The sequence below is a fragment of the Colletotrichum destructivum genome, chromosome 8 (genome assembly GCF_034447905.1).
Source record: "Colletotrichum destructivum chromosome 8, complete sequence".
Lineage (NCBI taxonomy): Eukaryota > Fungi > Ascomycota > Sordariomycetes > Glomerellales > Glomerellaceae > Colletotrichum > Colletotrichum destructivum.
Window position 1 is genome coordinate 265714 of NC_085903.1, and position 24336 is coordinate 290049.

The following is a 24336-nucleotide window of genomic DNA, read 5'->3' on the forward strand; positions in this document are numbered from 1 at the left end:
AGTTCCAGGCGAAGTAGGTACCTGTAGACAAGTTGGCAAGCTGGTGCCAATGGTGCACCGCAACAGGTAAACAACAATACACTCTACCAACCTTCTACAGACTTTCTCTGAACGCCACGGGTCTCCATCCAAAGGGGAAACTTGCCAAATCGAGAAACCTAACTCCCCGACCATCTTCGGCCACCTCCAAAGTCGCCTCGAACCGCTGGAAAGGGGTCCACGGGGTTGCTCGCGGCCCCGCAAGACCCAACATTGCGACCTGCAATCTCTCCCCTTTTGGGAGATGCATCGCCCCCGGCCCGAGCTTCTACGGAGAGTTCCACCAATGGTGTTGAGTGACGACTGGGCCATGGATGGGGAAATCAATGTACTGCAAACGCACAGTGACGAACTTGTTCTTGACGAGACAGCCCCATGCTACCGAGCTTTCCTAGGAATGAGGGGATTCCTGGAGGGGGAGACAATATATACTGCGAGTGCTGCTGTCACTCGCGAGACGTGAGCGATCGCGGTTGTCCTGTCTGTCTGTCCGTCCGTCTTTCGTTGCAGCTGTGTCCCTTACACACAGGCTCGGTCGCTTCATTCGCTTCATTATACCGATAGTTTCTATTTCATTCGTGTTGATATTCTGCTGGTACATAACATAACACAACATAAAAAAACCTTTGTCACAATGAGGTCTTTCACCCAGGCTCTCTCGCTCGCCGCCGGCCTGTCCCTGTCCTTTGCCAATCCCACCCCGGCCGTCTCCCCGCGACAGACCGGCTCCAAGAACCTGATCGTCTTGTAAGTTCTTTCGACGTCTCCTCTGCAACAGTCAACCAAACAAAGCCTGCCTGTCTGACTCGGATCGAAAATGACCATAGCGGCGACTCCTACTCCACCGTCGGTTTCTGGCCCGGCGGCACCCTCCCGGCCGCCGGGAACCCGCTCGGCAACCCCGGGCTGCCGGGTCAGACCACCTCGAGCGGTCTCAACTGGGTCGGCCACCTCACCAGCACCCTCAACACCTCGCTGGTCCTGACATACGACTTCGCCGTCACGGGCGCCACCACCGACAAGGACATTGTCGATACCTACGCCCAGTTTTGCGTCGATGATCAGGTCGCGCAGTACACCCAGTACGCCTCCGCCAAGGTCGACAAGGCGAACACCCTTGTCGCCGTCTGGATCGGCATCAACGACGTTGGCGAGCCCTTTTGGGACAGGCAGTCCGCGCCGGTCGCCAAGATCATGGACCGCTACTTCGAGCTGCTCCAGACCCTCGCCGACGACGGCCTCGCCAATTTTGTCCTTCTTACTGTCCCTCGTACGTCGTCTCTAGTCACCACCCCGAGATTGCGATACAAGAAAGTCACTAACTATTTCCCTTCCCCCTTCGACAGCCTTCTCTGACCAGATCCCTGCCATGATCGGCCAGTCCGAGACTGACCTGGCCCGTCTGCGCTCTGACATCGCCGCCTACAACGCGGCCCTTAAGACCCGCCTCGCCGCCTTCACGTCCGCCAACAGCGGCGTCAAGGGCCTCGTCTTCGACACCAAGCCCTCGTTCGACACCGTCGTCGGTAACTTTGCAAAGTACGGCGCCAGGGACGCCACTTGCTACGGCTCGAGCGACTGCCTGTGGGCCGACAACTACCACGCCGGCCTGGCCATCCACAAGCTGCTCGCCGAGAACCTGGTTAAGGGGGTTGCCGCCAACTTTGTGTTCTGATGGGAGTGAGTGGGGCGCGGGGGTTAGCAGTAGACATGAGTTTCCTTATGATGAGTCAGGTACACGAAGTCTATAGAGACTTTATTTGACGACTCTGGCTGCCTTCTACCTAAGCCTCTTCCAAACCACTGTAAAATCTGTTGATATAACATTCACTATGCCGTTGACAGACCCAGAGAGCGGTCTTCGTGAATCCTACCAGAGACTGCCCCAATGACAAACACCCGCCGCATTCACGTCCGCGCACCAGTCCTAGAGTCCCCACGCATTGAGGTTCCTCTCCAAGTTGTCCCTCGCTTCCCTCTTCACCGCCTCGACCCGATCCGGCGTCGCTTTGGACCTCCACCGCTCCAAAAAGAACATGGGCGGGCTGATGTTCTGTATGAACCAAAACACAGCCGACAGCGCGTCGATGCCCCCGATGTCGACGGGCCTCTCGACGCCCGCCTTGGCGAACTCGTCGTCTCTCGCGACGGCCGTGGCCCAAGCGATCGACGCGCACGTCCGCTCGGCGTCCTCCGGGCCGAACCCGTCGAGGAGGCATTGCCGGAGATGGACCTCCTCTGGGTCGTCGAGGAAGGGCGGGATCAGAAGGCCGTGTATGCTGGGGAACGAGTAGAAGTACTCATCGGCCTGGGAGCCGACGTGGCCAAAGTCGTAGTCGAGCAACGCCGTCAACTTGTTGGTCCCCTCGTCAAACAAGATGTTGTGGCCGTCTGGAGATTACCCCGGTCAGCAATATCCCTCCACAAGAGTGGATTAGAGACGGGGGGGGGGGTATCTGATTTACCAAGGTCTCCATGCACCAGCGTTGGTCGCGCATCGACTCGTTCAACAAGCGACTTCAGCCCTTCTTTGCCGAATCTCTCTAGCCTGGCTCGCAGCTCAGAGTCCTTCCACCCTCGGACAATGTCACACTTGTCGGCGAAGGCAATCTGCGTCTGGAAGTACTCTGCATAGAGCTCAGCGAGCGAGCTGCAAGGCCCACCGCCGGCAATGGGTGTCGGGCCGCCGACGAGCCCGCCGCCGTCAGAGAAGTTGAGGCCGCCGTAGGTCTTGACGGAGTCCGGCAGCCTGAAAGACTGGATGCGCCTGAACACCTCGGCAATCTGTGCGAGCACCTCGCGCTTTACGTCCGGGTCCATCCCGGCAAACTTGCCAGCGAGCGGCACGCCCTGTTTGAACTCGATCAGAGTCCATCCCTTCCCCTCCGAGAACGGCTCCCAACCGTAGACTTCAGGAACGAGCGAGGGATCGGCCGGGCCCAGGGCCTCACGCATGAGCGACATGATTGCCACCTCGTTCTGGACCCTGACTTCCTCGTTCAGCATCGATGCTGGGTCGGAGAAGCGCATGATGAGCCTCGTGCTCTGCGCAGGCAGAGGAGCCACGCCGGGCTTCTTTGGCGCGGCGGCCGCGGAGTCTTGTGTCCCGGGATTGATGTTGAGCTCGTAGACTTGAGCGTTGTGGTGTTGGAGAGGCGTTATTCCGACGACCTGCTGTTATGAGGACGAATTCAAGAATAGCGGATGGTTGTGTCGGTAGCACTCACCTCTCGACCATATTGCTCTCGGAGGACTCCCTGGATGTACTCTTCGTAGACATCGGCGGAGGCTTCGGTGCTGGCTGGTTGTTTTGCTGTCATGGCTAATGATGTGCTGGTGAAATCGGATACTGATGAATGAGGTACTGGCGATTAAGGTTTTTGAGTTTAATTTGATTTTCTTTTTACCTTTTCCATTACATACAGTCTCTTCTTAAATAATGCTACAAGATATGCGACGCCGTAATTTCGTCTTAGTGATTGCGTCTGATGTCCCGTGAGAACCAACGTAAAGCAGCCTTTGCCATCATCCAGACTCAAACCGAGCTTCCTCATTCGGCATCTCATCGATCCATCTCCTACCAATCACATGTTGCGTCTTTAGGCAGCAGTCTCTGCCCAGAATACCAAGACCGTTGGTTCGGCTTGCGGCGTGGAACAACATGCGACGACTCTAATCGACCAACTCGTGTTATCACGCTTGGCTCCAGGCAGCGATGAGGCCCCAAAAATTTGTCAGTGACTCAGAGACGACGTTCTCGAAACAGCGGCACGTCTGAGCTGATGTAGGTTAATTCCAGAGGTTAGCTTTGTTTGGGGAATACAGAGATTGTCCCAGCCTCTGTAATTATCCGACAGAAAAGGCGTGGACAAAAACCTATTCGCGCGAGGAACTTTGCTGCCGTTGGATTACTTGTAGACGAGTTAGACGAAGCCCTCGGGAGCTGCTGGGTAGCTCCGACCTGTCGTCTCACTCACACCCGGTGATACTCATCTTATTGCTGCTCACAATCACCCGTTGTATAACTCACTTTCAGCGATACTCACGATATCCCTGCTTTGAGCGTTCTGCACAGCCTCCTGTGGCTGGGATAGAGCGGCCTACGCACAAACCGCCTTTTTACTGGCCAGCTACAGCCAGCTATTCTTAGACTCAATCAAGCATTTCTCCAAGTGTTAAAGAGGTGCCATCCCTACGCTGCTCGCTGGCTACACCTGTCTTGTAATATAATAAACAGCGAATTATTCTGAGTTGTTCTCTGGCCTGACCAACAGAACCCTCACTCTTGACCCCGGCAGGCCCGTCTAGCTTTTTCTTGGCATCCATCGACAGGTCCTGAAGACCAATAAGAGGCCCCTTCTCCCTTTGCTATCGTAATTAGCGTTCATGCCGTTGGCAACGATCCACTCGTTAAATGAGGATGCGGGGGCCCCGGAACCGTCCGCTTGGGACTATGTGGATGAGAATAAAAGTGATCCTTCATCCGCTGTTTAAAGGTCATGGGGAAGAAGGGGAAGGGGGAGACAGAGAGAGGGGGGTTTATGGATACCGGCTTCGCATCAAACTTACATCTCTCGATTTCAGACGGTAATCAATAATGGCGCACTTGAAGACATCTGCGCTTCTCACGGCTCTGCTGAGCGTATGCGCCGGAGCCCAACAACTCGGCTCGGTGATGGACACACCCGCAACAGTAACAGCACCACGGTCGTCCCTATCGTATACCAGAGTGAGCTCGCTCCTCGACACCATCATCTCCCGCGGGTACCTCAACGTCGGCACGACGGGTGACTACAAGCCCTTCACGTACCTCGTCATGAACAACACGACCGGGGACGCCACTTCCACAGCCACCATCACGACCTACGTCGGCGCCGACATCGACGCCGCCCACTCCCTGTCCAGCGCCCTCGGCCTCGCGGAACCGCCGCGGCTCGTGCCCACCAAGTGGGCCAACGTCACCAGCGACCTGATAGCCGGCAAGTACGACATCGCCATGGGCGGCGTCAGCCTGACCCTCGAACGCGCCAGGACCGTCTTCTTCTCCACCGCCATCCAGCGCGTGGGCAAGACGGCGGCCATCCGCTGCGCCGACGCGGACAAGTACAAGAACCTCGAGTCGCTGGACAAGTCCGGCGTCCGGATCGCCGTCAACCCGGGCGGCACCAACGAGGCCTTTGACCGCGTGAACATCAAGACGGCGACCATCGTGCTGGTCGATGACAAGAACGCCGTCTACCAGACGATCCTGGACGGCAAGGCCGACGCCGTCATCTCGGACCTCATCGAGGTCCAGTTGCAGGTCAAGATGCACGAGGGCGAGATATGCCTCACCCAGCTGGATGTGCCGTTCAACTTTGAGGAGCTGGGGTACGCCATCCCCAGGGACATTGTCTGGAAGCAGTTTGTCGACAGCTGGGTCAACGTGCAGCTTGGGAGCGGTGCCTGGAACCAGACACTCAATAAATGGCTGGGCTACATGTGGCCGAACGTATAGAAAGCAGGGCATCGGATGGAGGGTTAACTCTGGCTGGATTCTTTAATATGTCGAATTTTCTTACCATAATATACATGCATGACCTACTTTAAATCATTGTTTAGTGGACCTGAAGGAACAAGGAAGAATTTGCAGTGATTGTATAAAACAGCAAAATACTCTTCTGTATGACGTCGATGCAGCATAGGACAAGCCTAGAGGCATATGTTCATCTGGCTGTTGAACTAGAGTTTTGCCGGCAGCTGTCCTGGACCAATTTCTGCCTTTGCGAGTCCAACGGCGTGTGCCGCCATCCCCCTACAGACTGGTTAGCGCAGTCGACACTCTCCAAGGACCTAGGAGTGAGTGAACTCACCACGACGCCTGGTATCCTGCTCCGGATGCTCCATAGTTGTGAACCACCAAGCCCGCATCGCTCTTTTCGGCCTCGATCCTCGGACCACCCTTGCGGTTCGGCCTCAGCCCGACGCCGTGCTTGATGATCTTCAGATCCTCTGGGCGGCCCAGCTCGGGGGCCAGGGCGCAGCACCTCTCGAGGATGGTCTTGGCCAGCGCCGGGTCGACCTCCCCGTCCCAGTTCCCGTCCTGACGGCAGCCGCCGAGCACGACGCCCCCGGCGAGCGGCCTCTGGAAGACGTACGTGGTGTCGTTGTCGACGCGGCGCGGCGAGCGGAAGTACATCCTCTCGAGGGGCCGTATGGGCTGCTCGACGAGGATGGTCTGGCCCCGGGTCGGGTACATGGACTTGTCTTCGACGCCGCCGAGGGAGTAGGAGCCTAGCCCGGTGCAGTTGAAGACGACGGCCACGTCGGGCGTGAGGCGGGCCTCTTCGATGTGTTCGATCCGGCGGCGCACAAGATCGATCTTGCCGTTTCTACATTGCTCGAGGAGCCTATGTTTGTAAGTCTATCGAGGCTCCGACGTGAAAAAATGGGAGTAGATGGCCCTCGTCCTCACCACTGCAGGTAGATTTGCGTGTTAATCACAAAGGTAGACGGCACGTCGAGCCCGAAGACGGCCTTGTCCGGCAGCTCGTCCTTCTTCAACGGCACCGTGCCCCCGACCAAGTCTTCGTACCAAAGCTTCCCCGTCCCCTTGCTGAGGATCTCGGCGTCCTCGATCCGTTGATCAAAAATCATCCTCAGCGGCGAGCGCTTGATGCCGGCCTCGGGGGTCGTCTCGGCGATCTCCCGGAACCGGTCGAAGGCGACGCGGTCAAACGACTCGAGGAGGCCGTTGTCGTTGGCGGAGGAGCACCAGTTGCCCCCGGCCCAGGGGGAGCAGTAGTCGATGTGGTAGTCGCCGGGGAAGTGCTCCGCCAGGACGGCGATGCTGCTCGCCGGGTACTCGGCCCTCAGGGTCAGCGCGGTGGTGAGGCCGATGACGCCGGCGCCGAGGACCACGAAGCGGCGGTGGGGGTATTCTTGCGGGGTGCACATTATTATTTTTTTGGTTTCAAGTGAGAGAAAAACTGTACAACGACCTCAGCATGAAACGAACGGAAGATTAGAACGACGCTTGCTTTGCGGTGACGAGGTGGTGCTTTGGATACTGGGATGGTCCGGTCCGCCCCCCCCGGTGTTTTCGGCTCCAGCAAGGTTGGCGATAAACGTCCGAAGTCGGCGATTCTTTTTGGCAGAGACGGCCGAGTCATGGGCCCGTTTAGCCATCTTTAGGGCGTTCTCTAGCTTTGTCCAGGCTCCATTGTTTTTCTCGTCACCTCAGTTCCTGGTGAATTGCAAAGGCCGCGGCCAGTGCATCCATCCATCCCATTAGAAAAGAGGCATATTTCAAGGAATATTTTCATAAGTAAACAAACGCTTAAGTACTAATTTGGTTTCAACGTGTTGCAAAATAGCCCTTTGTTGATGAGAAGTAGCAGGTTTTCGGAACAATTACGGTAAATGCCCCCCATCAGCAATCACTACAATAAGCCTTGGTTATTCAATCTGGATGTTTTGAAGCAGAACGAACACCTTGTGTGACGCCCGTCGGACCGCGAAGCAAACGAGCCGCGCCTACAGTAAAGCTGCGCGCATCCAAGACGACGACGACGCCTGGGCTAGGCTTTCTTGCTCGTCTTCTCCTTTCCCGCCGGCTCGCTCGGGTGCATTCCCTCGAGGTTCACGCCTTTCTTCTGCTGCGAGGCCAGCGAGGGCATCGTGTTCTGGTCACCACTGTGTCTCTGTGAAAGGCAACGTTGTTATCACCATCTATCTCCCTTGGCGATTGGCTTCATGGCCCACTCACCCTCTCCTCCTCAACCTCGGCGTCGTGAATGAAGTCGTGTCCGGCCTCCACGGCGTCGTCCGACAGGCCGTGCTGCTTCAGGCCGTGGTCTTTCCTATTCGACATACTGACAAGAGCTGGGCGGTGTAAGTTGCTTTGAGATTTGTAAGTAAATATTCAAGAGTGTGGGCAGGTAAGCAAGTGTCGGCCGAAGTGAGACACAAATGCCCCAGTGGTCGCGGGAGGGGGATGTTGCTCAGTCATATACCCTCACTGAGTTTCTCAATAAGACAAGATGCGACACGTCTCAACGTCATGAAGGGCGCCCAAGTGAGGGGTCTACGGTTGCGCGAGCAAAAGTATCGACAACACCATCCGCGAGGGCACGGGTAAGCACCCCCGCACCCATGATGGTATCGCAGCCATTCAGGGCCGCTGCGGCAGGGATGGCCGAACATACTCGGTCGCTATCCAGGACATCAGAGGGCGGGGTCGGCAGCAATCGCGATGCGATCCAGGCCGGGCCAGAATTCTCGGATGTCGGAACGGACAGTCGTGGAGATCTCGCCTAGGAGGCTCATCGCGGTGAGAGGGGCACAAGGTGCACGCACGGTCGAGGGAGAATGTGCGTCGGGATCCGTGGATGTGAATGAAGCTTTTTGACGCGCTGTTGAAGTATGAGATGAGATGGCAAACGAACCCGTTGAAGCCAATGAAGTGGAACATGCGAGAAGGGATGTAAGCACAAGGTATTTGGTTCCGGCAATTGGAACTTGGGATTAAACCGCTTCAGGTACGACGGGCATAACTGAAGTTCACGTAATGGGGGTGCCACGTTCATCTGGGATACGAATTTAACGGATGCCAACCACACGAGTGGTCGATTATTTGATTGAACGGACATGCCATTTTGCTGGTACACTCACTGATTTGGTGACATGATTCACTCCCTTCCCCCTCCAAAAGGGTTCAAAGAAATATCATCAAAGTGTGGCTCAATTACTCATTATCTTTATTGCGGTCGTTACCGAAATCGCCAGAGACGCGACCCAGTTCCCTCCGAACCCAGCGGCGAACGCGCTGGTACTGCCCGACACGTTGTTCGCGCTGGCAACCTCATTCTTTGGCCTTTCGGGGTCATCGCCGACCGGCTCGGTGATCCAATCCTTGGGGATCTGGGCGATGAAGTCGTACCAGTAGTCCCCCATGGTGCGGTACCCCTCGTCCGAGGGATGGATACAGTCGTCCCGCAGGACGCCGTCGCCCAGCGCGGCGAAGTCCACCGCCAGGACGTGGTGGCCGGCGGCCCTCCGCTGCTCGACGACGCCCGGGATGAGCTTCTGGTACTCCTCGGTCCCGGGCCTCTGATTCGCGTCGCACGTGTTGACGATCTGGGCCACGAGGATCGCGGCGTCCGGGCAGGCGGCCATCATCTGGTCGATGAGGCAGCCGAGCCGCCCGGCGGCGCCCGCCGGGTCGTTGCCCTCCTGGGAGATGTCCGGGTTCGGGTTCATGTCGTTGGTGCCGGCGTGGAGGAGGATGATGTTCGGCCGCTGCTCCAGGGACGGGCCGACGTTGTCGGCGATGTACTTGATCGTCCGTCCGGACCAGGCCGCCTTTGCCCCCCTCGGATGTTAGAAAAAAGGGTGCGGCGACGCATTCGCGAATGCTAGAATCCCGGTTTCGTGCGACTTACATAGTATCCGTCGGCCATGGTGCCACCGGTCACGTCGCCGGCAAAAACCACATCGTTGGCTGGCGAGAAGTTCGTCAGCTCTTGCTCGCTCTTTTCTTTGGTGGGCGGCTTTTTGCGATGCGCGATCGACCGAGAGGCATCAAAACTCACCGGACAGGTTCTCGTCGAGCTTCAACCTGTATCCGTTCCCATCGCTGCTCAGGAACCCCACGGTGATGGAGTCGCCGACGGGGAGAATCCTCAGCTTCACTCCGTCCTTGATCACTTGGCCCGCGGGCGTCGAACTGTACTCGAGAGGGTCGGCCGCCGCAGTGAGTGCCAGCAGCGGGGGGGCAACAAGGGCCAGTGCATTAGCGACGGAGAACCTCATGTTGAGGGCTGGCGGCAGGGAAAGTCAGGCGAGAGAGCATAGCATCACCATGTAGCCAGCGAGGACTTCCAGTCAAGGGAAGAAGCAGTTCGTGGGAGGTAACCGCCTCAAATAGTCCGGCTCGGAGTGATCGGTCACCTCGTGAGCAATGGAACCAACTACTTCTTACTAGGTAGTAGGGTCATGAACGCATTCCTCGGGCACAGCAGCTCGCCGGCGATCCACCCCGAACCAACAGGCAAATCTCACCATCCAATGCCCCCGTTGTAACCCATGCCAGGCAGCTTTCTTGGCTATAGACTACAGTAACCTGCCCCCCGGTGAGCTGCTGGGCAGACATACTCGTTCTGACCACTAACCACCCCATCCTGTCGCATTGAACGCAAAGTGACCGAAAGCCGCCCCGTTCTTGGCTCCACTGAAAGTAACACCATGCCGTACCGCCCGGGTTCTGGGCCGTTGTCGATTGTCTGCGCCGAACAAAAGACTTTTTCCTCCCTCATGGGAAACGGTCAGACCCGAAATTGGCGACCGAGCCGAGGCATGGTAAGGGTGCCGCCGCCGCCGCCAGTGTGTGACCCGAAACTTGGAAGCTCTGAAGGGTAGCGGCTTGGAGGAACTTCTTGGCTCTGTTCGACTGTCCAAAAATCATCATGCCTGCAGCTTCCCCCCCCAAGGGGCCCGTTGCCACGATGGCAATGGCTGCTACCGGCCTCGTAGTGGGCTGCCGGCAGTTTGCCAAGAGGTGCAGCTAAGGTGCCCAGGGGGCACAGGCGGGCTGGTGGAATCCCGTGATTCCCGTCATCCGCCCAGCTAGTGTGATTGAGACTGAGAACCGGCGTAGCCGAGCCAGCAAGCTGGGCGGGTGGTGGGAAGAAGGGAATTTTCATAGACGACAAGCATGAGACACACGAGAAGAGCCATGTATAGGAGGGAGACGGCGGGCGGATATGGTCGTCGAGCTACCCTTCCCACACCGTCAGGGACAGACAGAATAGCCATTGCTCGTTATTTGTTTCTTTTCGAGCGTGATTCTATCTTTTCGGGCCGCTCCCTCGTGCCAACGCGAACACCCCTTTTTTTTTCGGGCTCAAATGTCGGATGACTGCGCATGAACCATTCGACATGAGATGCCAATGCGGCGTGGAGATGCCGCTGAGGGATGGTCCCGGTTGATTCATCAGTTCACCGTCAGTGTCATCCCTCCCCCCCCTTTTCTTGTCCATGACTTTTATCTCCATCCAAGACTCAAGTTTGCCATCATGTATGTATTGAACCCTGGCAGGCTACGATATCCTACCAGTCAATAGTCCTGCGGGCCGAGGGCATGGATGCTCCAGCCAAAGGCCGACAAACATGCTCAAGTGATGTACATGCCAATGACTTCACGCCCTGACGTCGCTTCGGGTCTGAAAAGCTTAGCTGTTTCTCCCACAGTTGCCCAAACCCGCTATTGACAGGTAGGAGAATCCACCGCCCCGTGTTCTGACGTCGCAGATGCACAGGCATGACAAGATCGGCAGCATCGAGATGCTAATTGACCCCAACGTAACGACGATACCAGCTTCCGTTTAGCGTTCCCGGCTGTTACGTTTCCGTGATATCATCGCAAGGCTCTATCCAGCCATCGTCGTCTTAGCAGCAAGCCCGGTGCGCGCTGTGAAGCTGACGCTAAAACACCGCAAAAATAAGAATTTGTCGAGGTTCGTTCAATCATCCGCAAGCAATCCATCATGGATTATCTATCCATACGCGGTGAGTCTCAAATGCGACCAAAAAGAGTATTGAAAAAAACACAACGAACCCTCGAGGGTAAATCTCCTTATCCCGTTCTAACCAACTTCTCACACCATACGAGAGATTGAATTCACGTCTTTACGTTACTTTTTGTGTCGAACATCGCGTTTCTGAAGAACACTTCAATTATTTGACTGTTGACCAAATCCGCAACTGATGCAGCCGCCGCAGTGACCGCGGACCACAATCGTGGCTTCGTCCTCATGCTCAGTCTCATGCTCACTCATATCCTGATACCCACCCTCCTGAAAATCGGACATGACACTCTCGGCATTCGGCGCTTGCGTAGAAATGCTGAACAGAATGGCAGCCGCGCGGTAGTCGCATATGTCATTGACGCACTCGCCAGCGGCGCAGCAGGTCCAATCACCTTCAATACGCTGCGTGCCCTCACTCATCCGAATGCGTTCATGTCCAAAAAGGGTGCTGCTGTCGTAGCCACCGTGAACCGAAACGGTCTCAGCGTGACCAGTGGCGAGGCAATCTTTGCATAGAACGAGACGCTCTGCTCGACTCTCCATGACCTCGCGAGAGGCAGTACAGGTCAGCCAGAGCCAATGTTTGTAGGAAGGATGAGCAAGGTCGGAGCACATGACGGGGCAGGTGATTATGATGGGTGTTCCGAGGAAACGACCGTCGTTTTGATAGCCCATCTTGTTTGCCTGCTCGCAGAGAAGGAAGCCCGGTTCAGGTTTCGGCGTGAGGCGGAGAGGAGGCAGGCGGTTCTCGCTCGGCTCGGCGACGCACTGCTCGCTGCAGCAAACGACGAGGGCTTCGACCACCTGGCACATGCTGCGAACTGCTCAGGGTGCTGCTTCGGTCGCCGATATTTGTGGTGGTTAATGCTATAGAGACAAAGATGTGCTGTCGTAGGATACATGAGAGTTGAGGTCCGAAGAGTATTGAACTCGGCAACTTGATTTGCTACTTTGTAGCTGAGGAGACCAAAGCGATATCAAGAGGTGCTTCCAGTTTCGACTGGACCCGAATTGAAGTGATGAGCCGAAAGACGCCACAACAGAAAGAATCATCTCGCCCAGGTGCGTACAACCGTGTAGATGCCAGAATCTTTCCAGCTTCCGAGACATGTGTAAGTGAGAACACAACCCCCATTTAGGCAACCGCCAACCATCGCGACGGATTTTGAGCATATTTCAAGAGGAATTAGAATATTGTTCTAAGAGGGAGTTCAGCTGGACAGAAGCCAACTGAGATCCTCAACACACGGGTTTTGTTGTCGTTGCTATTATATATTAACAGTCTCTTGCAAGACATTGAGTGCTGTCATGTTGTATTGATCTATGTGGTTCAAAAGGCCCAATAATGCCGATCTGGGAGTACACGGTCAGGAACAAACCCTGTTTAGCCAAACATCACCACCTCTTACTGTGTAATTGGGACTCTCCTTTGACTTGGACGCCGTGCTTACGATGGTCCTGCTGACCCCTCCACCAATGAGGCAAGTTACTGATACCACAGCACACTTGGAAATGGGTAGTGGTGCTGCCGGCTTGAAACAGGAATTCGATACCTGGTTGTGAACCGTCAACAAATAGCACAAGAAGTTGATGGCCTGAGAAGTTAGACGCCTTTATGAGGAAAGACCCAAGACTAGGAGCTAATTTCTTTGCTATGCGCCGTGATTTAAGATGTTGTGATGGCATGTCGGCAAGCTCTCATCGCTGGGTGCCGAGAAACAAAATAGGTTTGTTGAATGGATAAATTTATTCTCAAAGAAAGGTTTCCTTCCTCTAATGAGCAATGAATAATCTCAAGAAATAATTGAGCCCTGCAAACTCTGTCTCATCAATGATATTGTTGTTGCTTTTTCTCCAGCAAGGCTTGCAAGTTTGCTCTTTTGTTGCACTTCGAATGGTTTTAGTAGCCCAGGTTGGAAACAAACAGCGAAAACTACGTTCCAGTTCTCGCTCACTCATAAAGTCAGCATATCTGGGCATGGTACTGTGTTTGGGGACGGCAGAGGCTTGAGCTAGCCAGACACCTGGTGATATTTGCTATGCCGCAAGGATTTCAGAGCAAATTGCCCCGTATCTTGATCAATATGTATTCAACAAAACTTAGATCAATAGGTGAAGCTAGGAGAGATTCAAATATGGGTTGGACAACTCGATGCACAGCAAGATGGATTGTCATCCGCCACGAGATTTCCTGTATCAACGTCTTGGAGTGTTCCCACCCAGAAGGTCAGTTCGATAACGTGCGCAAACTACTCTTTCAATGAACAAGTAAAAGTTCCGGTGAGAGAACCGACATTCGATAGGCCAAGGATATCGACAGGCGAAGTTCCTTGTAGACCGCACATGAAGGTGGTCTATGATTCACGTTATCTGACGCTTTTGAAAAACAAATTAAGCCAGGACTAAATAACTTCTTAAACTTGAAGGACAAGTTTAATGATTTTGTTATGATATTGAACCAAAACTTCACTCTTTCTGAAATGCAGCGAAGTTTTTTTGAACGGGAATCATCCACGGTGGGTCACCCAAATTGCCGAATAAGATAGCAGTCGACAGGCATGGTGTCTAGCAGCTTCCTGGTGTAGAGCAGTCTGATTGAATGTAACCAGCATGTCCAGGACCTCTACCCAGTGGTCCATCCTCCTAGCTGCAATTCGACGCAAGGTTTGTGTAACGAGTGTTTCTTCCTGGAGAGCAAGATCGCAATCCAGGAGCGGCCGATGCAATGATGTCTCGTATGTACTGAGAAACGTTGGAGGAGCCAAGGAAGCACAAATGGCGAGTCGTGGCAGGACAAAGCCCAGATTCACCAGGGGCAGCCGAGGGAAGGTGGAGACGAAAACATGGTTGAATGGGCGTCCCAGCCTTCTAGGATGACTCGGAATGGATGTTGTCGACCATCCCGTCCTGAATGTTCCGTAAACTCATTGGTGAGGTGCCAAAGGCATCGTTCGCTGATCGCCAGATGCTTTTGATGGCTGTCTCAAGGCTGCATGAATGGGTGTCTTGCGTCCACAACGAGCACTCGCAGTGGGAGTCTTCGGCCGGCATGATGACACCATCTACACGATCACGGGATGGAGGGAACCGAGCAAAGAGAAACGTTAAATGCTAGGATTCCTTGCTGGACTTTGGGAAAATCGGGCGGGGGGGTATTGTTGAGTAGCCCTGTTTCTGTTGCAATAGCGTGACCGGCTGTATCAGATACCGGGAGTTCCCAAACCATGGTCATATTGTCAAGCGTGAAAAATTTCGAAATTTGTGTCTTAGGTCTTGAGGTTAAACGCATTCGAAGACCTTGTGTCCACTAGATCAATCCTGGTAATTGCAAACCTGTGCCCTCAGCTTGGGATGCCTGGTTCATCGGTGGAGAGTCAACATCTCTCTCTTACAATTGAAATTGGAGGGTTTTCTCCAACGAATACAGCATTGTGAATAGACCGTCTCTCTGTTTCACAATGTTTGAAAGTTGGTTAACAGGGCTGATAATTTTACTGTTCTGCTCATTGCTTGGATGGTTATCTCGAGATAGGCAAGGCGTTCATCATTCCGCTTAAAATCAGCTCACTAATTGTGGCAGTCGAGCTGCCTTTTTTTCGTACGATGTGACTCGATATCGTTCTAGGCGGCGAGACGGGGTGCTCAGGTTGTCTTTTTGGTAGACGTGGTGTTTGCAGTATCAGAACTTGTCTCACGGCTCACTTCCTCCTACATTCAACAATGAGAATGAGGGTTCAATGGGATGTGAATAGTTGGGCAAACCACCTTTGGACTTGCATAAAGTCTTGGAGTATCCGGCATGTTGTGGGAATTGGGACCAGGGACCATTGCGGTCATGCGGCATGTAGAGGCGGAAGTGAGAGTGCGGACAAAAGTTTCGACAGCCACGGTTAGTATTTCTTCACATGAGGCTTTCTGCCTCAAAGAAGTATCGCATCCATCGCCATTTAGGCAAGTTAGTAGGCGACCAGTTCTGATCACGGGCTGTCCAATGACTGACAAGGGGGTTAGGGCAACGAAACGGAAGAGAGGAGAAGTACCAGACTTTGAGTCTATCAAAAAAGCAACAGCATATGATCATTTCATGATCAGTTCAAGTCATCCAACTAGCAATTAGCGCAGAGAAGGAGGGATTTTATGTACATCAGGGCGCCTGACATTACGTGTCGGATTATGCCGTTCAGCCCCGTGCAGGCCACACCCTCACCAACTCTGATTCTCTGTGACTTCGAAGGGGCATTGCCCTGTTGCTATCGGCCGGTCTTTTGTCTACATTCTGGGTCAACCCATGAAACGAGCATCACCAGAAAACTAGCGCCCAATCTAAATTTGGATATTGGAGCACCAGGGGGCCTGCCAGTGTAATTGCCGACATGAAACACGACGTTATGTGCACGATGTGTGCCCGCTGGTCGTCGGGCAACCTAAAAGAATGGGAAATCACCTTTAAGTTAAGCTCCCTGCTAACATAGGTGAGGAGATCCAGGCACAAAAGGCGATGTTACCGATGAATGTAGGGCCAGCATGCACCTTCGGTTCTCCAAAAACTCTGGACGATTGCCAAAGGGGATGTGGCTTACGATGACGGAGAAGTCTGAACACGAGAACGATAACGAGACGTCAGCGGCCAGCCCCAGAAGCGGAGCACCATGTGTAAAGACAATGGATGGAGAAGTCAGAACTGAAGTTTCGCCCCAAGTTTCACCAGTGAATGAAGTGGCGGAATCCGCAGATAATCGTAAGCCTAGAACTGGGACGTTGCCAATACTTAGCAGCTTTTAGGATGGACACACCTCTGTCAGAGACTCAGAGCCCTGGGGCCATATGTGATTCCCCCTCTAATTCCAGTCATGAGAAGCACCGAGAACAACACCGAGAACCAAGAGAAGGTTTCTAAGCCGATGAATGGAAAGTTGAGATAGACCGACTTTAAGCATTCATCTTTTCACACACCTTGGTTCAAACGACAGAGTGAGGCATGCGAGCTCAACTAGGCAGAGTCTCCTTGAGGTGGCGTAGTACCGGCTCTCCTCTCACACAGACAGACCGCGTCGGACACTCTAAAATTCGCTTCATACCTTCTGTGCCTCCAGCAAACTATCCTGTTCGCATCAGATAAAAGACATCATCACAAGCCGGTATCCTGGTCTAGTCGTGGAGACAAATACGATCTGAATTGCGAGGCAGTTCATTTGAGGTCGGCGCGATGGGAGAGTCTGACCCAAAACGCCTGACAAATACTGAACGCAGCTGCCAGGGCTTTCATTGAACCATGACCCTACCATCACGTTAGGTTGTCTTACACGTCGGGTGACTTGGGTCTCGGGTGGGGGTTATTGCCGACCAGCTCGTCTATTCCTTGCATCTCCTCATTCACGATCTGCTGTATGCACCTAGTAGAGATGGTCTCTTCAGACAAATGGTTGTGCCAAGCTTGCTCACGAGCCCGATATCAGACGACCGTGGGTCTACTGTCTTGTTTTGTCATAGAACTGAGGGTATAGCGGAGACCGCTATGGAGAGAACTGCGTGATTAGAGAGCTTGGAGAGACCAGACCCTTCGTAGACTCTGCAACATACCACCTCCTACAATTAGCCGGTGGCTGTGTCGATCTTCGACAGTGCACGTCAGAGAAACAACCAGGTTGGCGATTAAGCGTTGTTGGCAAACATGGATGAGGTCAATCTCCCTGCTCATCACAAAACAAGGTGCGCTGATCGATCGCTCGGTCCAGGTGCCAATGTTGCAGTTTGCAAGGCTTGCTACGGGGAAGGCCATCAACGACCTGACGAAGAAAAGAACTCTTCTCTTGGCCTGGAACGGGATTAAGCATTTGACAAGAGTCGGACGAGCTGTTTCACGGGCACTCGATGGAACCCGCGTGAATTTGGCTTTATCACCACCCATCAGCGAATGATTTAAGGTTGGCCGAAAAACTTAGTAGAGAAGTCGCTGTTGGTGTCAAGACGTGTTTGCGCAGAAGCAGGCATGTCATGATCTGTCGTGTGTTACGTTCATTCCTTTCATGTCCGGCAATCGAGTCATCGGGGCCGTTGAGATCCAAAAGAAGACGAACAACGGGTGTTTGTACATACATCAGTATCTGCAAACCTTGTGATGACAGAGTTGGGGGCCAGAATTGGCGTACTTACGACTTGTGTTTGACAGACTAGCGATCTTCAGATGACGGGGTTGATGAATCAGTTCCAATTCACCCGCGAACCTGACTCCACATGATTCGGCTGCTCAGAGTTCCTGTTCCAGGCATGTGGCCCCCCAGGAGAGACGATCCGTGAGCTGTACGGCTCTGATAATGTTCTATCGTGATATCAGCGAGCTGCGGTAGGACTCGAGCTAGCGGACTATGTGAACCCCCAACAAGCAAGGTGAAACGGGTTTGGCAACTTTTAAATAGTCGTCCGATGATGTTTGAGTTCCCTTTCCCAGGTTTACTGCTGTGCGATTGTCAACCATCCCTGGCACACATCTGTTACTGGGTGTGACAGCACACTCCGCCACTTGCGGGGAACACGCTGAGAACTACCTGTACTGAGTAGGACAGGAAAGGAAGGCATCCCGGGTGGTGTAGGCTCCGTGACTGAAACGATGCCATTGACGAACACTTGTCCGCCACCAGTCCGCATCTGTCGTTAGAGTCACTGCTGCACGGTCAAACTTCATCATCGCCCCCCCTAGGACATTCAAGAACCAAACTATAAATATCCATGCTCCAGGTGGTTCGAAGCAGTGTTCGACAGGGCAATGCTTGCTTCTGCCCATGAGCATCGCAGCCACCACCTCTTTCGTCTTCACTTCTGCAGCCAACACCAACCAGCAATATCACCACCTACTGAGTGATTGTTCTTTTCCTCCTCATAAGAGTATGTCTGTGATACTAAAGATATATGCTGGTTTGAGACAGCCTCCCGCATTCAAACGGAAACATACTTGGCCGGGTTTCAATCCAGCAGCGAGGAGGTGCAAGATGAAATGACTTGGTTGCTTACGCACCGTGGTCAAGGTTTGGAAGAACTAAAAATGAGAGCATCGATTTCGTACCGAAAAAATCCAAGATATTTATTGTTTAGAGATTAGTCATTAGATTAATATGAGCTGTACCATGTCAAAAACATGTTGCACATGTACTTGCTTTTACCTATGTACTGGTTGTCCTGTAAACTTCCCACTCAATGCAAATGGTATCACACCTTCCTTTTCAATAAGCTGTCTCAATGCCTGATAGCAATGATTAAGGGGACGCAGTCCCTTTGGTCGTATCGACGGTATCGATACATGTTCCAACTCTTTCCTTGCTTCGATGGCTAGCAGCCGTGCCAGGCACTTGCTGAGCTTGTTTTCTATCTTGGGACCCTATCCTTGAATGGAAGTGTTTGCTCCACCAACGAACCACGACGCTGAGCAATGGTCGCAGGGCTGGTAGGGCGATGACGATGATCTGGGAGGCAATTTCAACCGAGCCAACGAGATCTAAGACGGATTAGTTGACCAAATTGAAGTTTCATACGAAAAGGGGATGCTTACAGGTCGAAAATGACCAAATGGATTGTACCGTAAGGTAAAACCGTACAGTGCTGGTGATAAGGGTGGCAATGCCTAGTAGGAAGATACATAGCAACGCTCTCCTGTCTTTCGTTTTCAAGGCTTTTAACCTGAGAATTCCGAATGGTAGTGCAAAGACTTGAAAGTGATGCGTTTGTTAGTGTCACGAAACTTTACTGACTTTTGCCCAGGAAACGGGGGGGGGGGGGGGGGGCTGGCTCTGGTCAGTTGCAGGCGCTATTGTGGAACTTACCAAGTAATTCTGAGGTGATTCCGATGGACCAATTGATGTACATGGGCTCCGGACAACTAGCCAATGTGCAAACCGATTCACTATTCACCCTGGAGGGAGTCAGAGACCATCAAAAACCATCAGTGCCATAGCACTGGCGTGAAAAACATGAGCGACTCACCAATTTAGGGACACATCAGCGCCACACCAGAATATGTCCACAAATACAGTTGTGGCAAACGCACAAGCACAGTAAGCCGTGACAAGGTGGAGGCACAGTCGTAACTTCTTCTCGGCTGCTGGGAAAAGCTCGTAATAGAAAGCCAGCAGACTGAATCTTGGAAGGTAAAAGCCCAGATCAAAGATGACTGAACTGGCAAATTTCCACTACACAGTCGAATCAGTATCTGCTTATGTGTGGCGGGCTGGACAGGGGGTAATGTACATACCTTTGCAAAGCCTTCATCAAAATACTCATCGACAAAAGCGTTTTTGCCTATTGACATCGTATACGTATCTCCAACGACGAGGGCAATGAAAAATAAGAGGGCGAGCACGAGGAATATCTCGGATAGCCAAAAGGACCATATCCTGTGCCATGTGCGCACTGCTAGTCGGGCCAAGACAACGACGAAGCAAAGAAAGACAAGGACCCACTCCGCCGTCTAGATACCATGTTAACAGCTATTCACATGTTCATAGATACATGTAAATTGCGTACTAGGAATTCGTTTCGGCCGATAGCCATATTTGCCCAGAAGATAGCCGAGCTACCTTCAAAAGCCAAGGCTGTTTCAAGAGTGGCTGCCGCAGTCGAAGAGTGATTTCTTCAAGTAAGATGAGAATACGTCGGTGAACCGCGGTAGTTGAATCCAAGACTGCTGCAGAGTCAACACCGACCTTCGTTGCATGAACGGTCTTGGATCTGGACTGCGATGCGGGATGTAGAGAGATGAGGAATGATTAAAAAGTAGGACGCAAGGGAAAAGCCAAGTTTTTGGTGCCCGGGTAGGAGAATACTCTCCGACTTTGTCGAGCAGCAAACCGATATTTTGACAATCAGAAAGTTGCCACTGTACGTTCTTTGTCTGGAAACACTGGTAAGCGTACAAGACATGGCCGCATCTGTCGAGGTAACAGGCCAAGCTTTCAACCGCTGGAGAGTGACATGCTTGTTTTGCCTTGCCGTTCCCAAGCCCATCACACCGACAGGTATGAAAATCGCTGGTTGCGACCCCAACGAGTCAACCTTTGGACGTATGCGGCCTAGTCGCATAGCCATCGATCGGTTCCAGCCCAAGCCACAAACCACATTTGATCTAGAGCTGACATCGTTACACCATTGCCCTCTGCGTATTAAGTGCTTGTCAAACCTTGGGGAATGACAAATGGCTTCTTGGGATCTGCTGTTAGTAAGGAGGGCTATGCGACGCAACTTTCCTTAACTGAAGAAGGCTCTTTACGCCGGATGCTTGGCGCCCTTCCACAATGGCTTCACAGCCTCTGGCGGGCACCAGTGATACGTCGCAGCCATTGGGCCGCTGGTCTCGATCTAGACCTGGAGTCGCCCTCCTTGGAGCGGAATCGACTCCGAAGACTAAACGCCAGTGAGATGTCGAAGATCAGCCAACCTAACCCAGCATCGAGGAAAGCCAGTCTGCGACAGCACCGATGAAGCTAAACCCTCCGCGGCAGGGCAGGTAACGGACAAAGACGGCATGACTGCCGGGGATAAAGGTCCCCGCAAACTTGGACTACGTCCTTCCTCTTGTGTCTCGGGGATGCACGATGTCCGGCTTGGATTACCCTCACTCGCTCAGCTCAGCTGCAGCTGCGCCTCCTCTTTTTCCATTTCTTTTACTTTTCTTCCTTTTGGAGCCGCGGCGTTTTCCTGACAACCAGCTTGACATGGTTTTCGAGCTGATGGCTATCGGCTTCGTTCATATTCCCCGAATCTGCCCACTGCCGCTCGCAGCCCTGCTGCGGATGGTTCAGGAACCTTGCTTCCAGACACGCGCTGGGACTGTCTCGTCTTGCCAAAGTCGCCTACTGGAATACAACGCCTTGCCTGCGCGAAAGATTACTGCTTACAACGTCGCTGAGGCGGATGTTGTGCTTTCCGACTCGGTATGCCGACTCCGATGCTGACAATCGACCCGCACTGGATGGACAAGCTATGTACGATGTCCCTGAAGACGACCGCCTCGAGGTCGTGCCATACTCCCCTTCAGGTTAGACAGCAATAGCGATGTGATGGTCGCCTGCCTTGTCTTGAGATCTGTGACAGGGCTTCCCTGAATACAGACCTTGGCCGCCAAAAAGGATAACACTCGGTAAGGTGTGCTCTCGGACAAGGTGGAGGCATCTTTCTCGCCCCTTGCCCACAACCTTTTTCCGATCACGTCGACACCACAGGCACGGCGTCCCCCCTGCACACCTTGTTTGACTTTGGTGTCTCTCTCCTCTTCTTGCAGCAAGAAAAAGAAACTCACTCAAGGACGGGATTCCCAAGCGTATATCCCCGCTGGCCGTCGCGTCATACAAGGCAAGACATGATTAAGCTTGTCTTCGAGTCCTGTCCAACAAGGCCGTGCCCTTCCAGAATGAAACCCTCTTGACCATCGCCCCTGGGCACACGGCCGCCCACCCCAGTCCACCCACCACCCCTGGGGTCCGAATCGTCTCGACTATGTATCTAATTTTGGACCCGCACACTGGCCGAAGCTTGTCACAGCGTCGTTTCCCTTATCGGGTCTGAAGCCAGAGCCTCTCACGCATCAGGTTCCTATGTTGAGCGAGGCGGGCGAATCTCCCCTCTCGGGCTTCCTTGCTCTCGATGCTTACAGTGCCCTTGCACTCTGGGGCCAGGCCACACACTCGGTCCAACTACGACACTCGCCTCAACTGGTGTCATGTTCCATCCCTCCCCCGACATCCTCTTCAGACTGGCCCCTGCTCAAGATGTGAGTATTGTCTGGGTTGGCCCGCAGTTACTATGGCGGTACTCCGATGGAGGGCAGAGACGGCCGACCTACCCGGCCGAGTCTCAAGGTATCACACATATGTGGCGAACGTGGGTATATCTAGGCCGAGTCTTTCGACTTTTTTTTTCTTCTCTGTCGGTCCTGAGCTTCAAGCCTATTCTTTACAGACTCCGTCTTCTCATCCCGTTCTTTTTCTTGTTGCTGTTGTCACAGTCTACAGCGTAGACTTTGCTTCTTTTCTTCTTCTTTCATTCTGATAGGCTTGATGCCGCAGAAGTTTTCAAATCTCTACACCATTTAGTGTTATAAGCGTTCGTTCTCAACGTTTGCCCTCGATGAATCTTACTCTGTCGTGGCGTCAAGCCGCCGTGGCGGCCCTGCTGTTCAATGCGGCAGTGACAGCCAGCTACGAGACTCGCCAGGATGCAGAGGTGTCCGAGGACCCAAAGCGGTCTTTGGACAGCTCCTCGATCAAAGCCCGAAACCTCGACATCAGAAACTTTGTCCAGAGGATGGATGTAGCCAGCGTCTTGTCTGCTCTTGGTGTCGATAGCGGCAAAGCTCAAGGTTCGTCAGGTGCACTCGAAGACAACTCTTTGCCTTACCGGCTGACTCTCTTTAGACGAGGCAACCCCGGAGGTTCCCCCGTTAGCTGCTGAGGGTGCTCCCGCTGCTTCTCAGGCTTCTGGTTCGGCAGCCCCTCCTCCGCCGCCGTCCAACGGAGAAGCACCGCCTCCACCGGACCCGAACGCTGCTCCTCCGCCTCCGTCACCCAACGGAGAAGCGCCGCCGCCGCCTCCTGATTCGAGCGCTGCGCCCCCTCCTCCTCCCCCCGATGGTGCGCCTCCTCCGCCGCCGCCCAACGGCGAGGAGCCGCCTCCTCCCCCTGATCCCAACTCTGCTCCTCCGCCCCCGCCACCCAATGGAGAAGCGCCGCCGCCTCCTCCTGACCCGAATGCCGCTCCACCGCCACCTCCAGAAGGAGGTCCCCCTCCTCCCGACCCCAACGCTCCCCCTCCGCCTCCACCTCCGGGTAATGGAACCGATCCCGCAGGCAAAAAGGCAAAGAAGGGCAAGGACGACGCAAAGAAGGCCAAGGACGATGCGAAGAAGAAGGCGGAGGGTGAACGCGGGGCTGCCGGCCCGGGTGCTGCGGCCGCCAACGGCACGGAACCCGTGGGACCTGACGGGAAGGCCAAAGGGAAAAAGGGTAAAGATGCCAAGGGGAAGGGGGCTCTTCCGGGAGCAGCCGTCAATGGCACCGAGGTCGGGCCCGATGGAAAAGCCAAGGGCAAGGCGGCCAAGGATGCGAAAGGAAAAGACGCCAAGGGCAAGGCGGCCAAGGATGCGAAAGGAAAAGACGCCAAGGGCAAGGCTGCCCCTCCCGGAGCAGCGGTGAACGGCACTGAGGCAGTCGGACCGGATGGCAAGGGCAAGGGCAAGGGAAAGAATGACGATGCCGAGGGCAAGAAGAAGGCCAAAGAGGCCGCCGGAGCCGCGGCAGCGGGCAAAACTGCTGGAGGAGCAGCCGAGGATGGGGCCAGCGACATGGCGCGGAGGGCCGTCAGGGACTCGGAGCAGCATGACACACGCCGACGGGTCCGCTTCATCAAGGGACGAGATCTCTTGGCAAACTTGGACTGATGATCTAGGGTTTCTCTCTCTTTCTCTCTCTCTCTCTGTACGGATACGCTTGGTAGTTCTAGAGACATGGCCGGCGGCATCTTGCAGACATTTGTTTCCACGCTCATACATTCCATCTCTTTGTTCTGTTTATCGAGATCCTTTACACCGAAAAATGTACGTTTCTCTGAAAAGCAGATAGACATGAAAGGAAATCAAGAGAAAAACGGAAAAGAAAAACGGAAAACCAAAGCAGGGCGGGTTGTGTCCGATGTTGCCTCACGGACATTGGTGAATCTCAATCAAGTAACGTCCGATTTGGCCGTGTCG

At 53.9% G+C, this 24336-nt stretch overlaps 9 protein-coding genes across 9 annotated transcripts; 3 read left to right on the top strand and 6 right to left on the bottom strand.

Annotated features, from left to right (window-relative positions):
* Positions 1-425: 425 nt before the first annotated feature.
* On the top strand, positions 426-1962 carry CDEST_11926 (Putative GDSL lipase/esterase, SGNH hydrolase superfamily). Its single transcript, XM_062928082.1, has 3 exons — positions 426-786; positions 867-1309; positions 1386-1962. Exons 1-3 carry the CDS (start codon positions 674-676, stop codon positions 1712-1714), a joined length of 885 nt encoding a protein of 294 aa, XP_062784133.1. The 5' UTR covers positions 426-673; the 3' UTR covers positions 1715-1962.
* Position 1963: 1 nt separating this feature from the next.
* Positions 1964-3499, bottom strand: CDEST_11927 (Putative aminoglycoside phosphotransferase, protein kinase-like domain superfamily). The gene is made up of 3 exons (XM_062928083.1): positions 3267-3499; positions 2505-3213; positions 1964-2430 (listed from the first exon to the last, which is right to left on the bottom strand). Exons 1-3 carry the CDS (start codon positions 3357-3359, stop codon positions 1967-1969), a joined length of 1266 nt encoding a protein of 421 aa, XP_062784134.1. The 5' UTR covers positions 3360-3499; the 3' UTR covers positions 1964-1966.
* A 726-nt stretch (positions 3500-4225) lies between these two features.
* CDEST_11928 (Putative solute-binding protein family 3/ domain of MltF) lies at positions 4226-5537 on the top strand. Its single transcript, XM_062928084.1, has one exon. It carries the CDS (start codon positions 4637-4639, stop codon positions 5534-5536), a length of 900 nt encoding a protein of 299 aa, XP_062784135.1. The 5' UTR covers positions 4226-4636; the 3' UTR covers position 5537.
* A 1-nt stretch (position 5538) lies between these two features.
* Positions 5539-7096, bottom strand: CDEST_11929 (Putative FAD dependent oxidoreductase, D-amino acid oxidase, D-amino-acid oxidase). The gene is made up of 3 exons (XM_062928085.1): positions 6494-7096; positions 5892-6428; positions 5539-5833 (listed from the first exon to the last, which is right to left on the bottom strand). The coding sequence occupies exons 1-3, from the start codon at positions 6973-6975 to the stop codon at positions 5761-5763; spliced, it is 1092 nt and encodes a 363-aa protein (XP_062784136.1). The 5' UTR covers positions 6976-7096; the 3' UTR covers positions 5539-5760.
* A 211-nt stretch (positions 7097-7307) lies between these two features.
* On the bottom strand, positions 7308-7979 carry CDEST_11930 (uncharacterized protein). Its single transcript, XM_062928086.1, has 2 exons — positions 7787-7979; positions 7308-7721 (listed from the first exon to the last, which is right to left on the bottom strand). The coding sequence occupies exons 1-2, from the start codon at positions 7889-7891 to the stop codon at positions 7599-7601; spliced, it is 228 nt and encodes a 75-aa protein (XP_062784137.1). The 5' UTR covers positions 7892-7979; the 3' UTR covers positions 7308-7598.
* A 690-nt stretch (positions 7980-8669) lies between these two features.
* On the bottom strand, positions 8670-9946 carry CDEST_11931 (Putative SGNH hydrolase-type esterase domain, SGNH hydrolase superfamily). Its single transcript, XM_062928087.1, has 3 exons — positions 9612-9946; positions 9462-9520; positions 8670-9381 (listed from the first exon to the last, which is right to left on the bottom strand). Exons 1-3 carry the CDS (start codon positions 9829-9831, stop codon positions 8761-8763), a joined length of 900 nt encoding a protein of 299 aa, XP_062784138.1. The 5' UTR covers positions 9832-9946; the 3' UTR covers positions 8670-8760.
* Positions 9947-11750: 1804 nt separating this feature from the next.
* CDEST_11932 (uncharacterized protein) lies at positions 11751-12419 on the bottom strand (the record flags this gene model as incomplete). The annotated part of the gene is made up of 1 exon (XM_062928088.1): positions 11751-12419. One exon carries the CDS (start codon positions 12417-12419, stop codon positions 11751-11753), a length of 669 nt encoding a protein of 222 aa, XP_062784139.1.
* Positions 12420-18856: 6437 nt separating this feature from the next.
* Positions 18857-20147, bottom strand: CDEST_11933 (uncharacterized protein; the record flags this gene model as incomplete). The annotated part of the gene is made up of 6 exons (XM_062928089.1): positions 18857-19095; positions 19150-19305; positions 19421-19509; positions 19581-19786; positions 19849-20064; positions 20121-20147. The coding sequence occupies 6 exons, from the start codon at positions 20145-20147 to the stop codon at positions 18857-18859; spliced, it is 933 nt and encodes a 310-aa protein (XP_062784140.1).
* A 2379-nt stretch (positions 20148-22526) lies between these two features.
* CDEST_11934 (uncharacterized protein) lies at positions 22527-24204 on the top strand. Its single transcript, XM_062928090.1, has 2 exons — positions 22527-22950; positions 23006-24204. Exons 1-2 carry the CDS (start codon positions 22719-22721, stop codon positions 24025-24027), a joined length of 1254 nt encoding a protein of 417 aa, XP_062784141.1. The 5' UTR covers positions 22527-22718; the 3' UTR covers positions 24028-24204.
* The last annotated feature ends 132 nt before the right edge of the window (positions 24205-24336 follow it).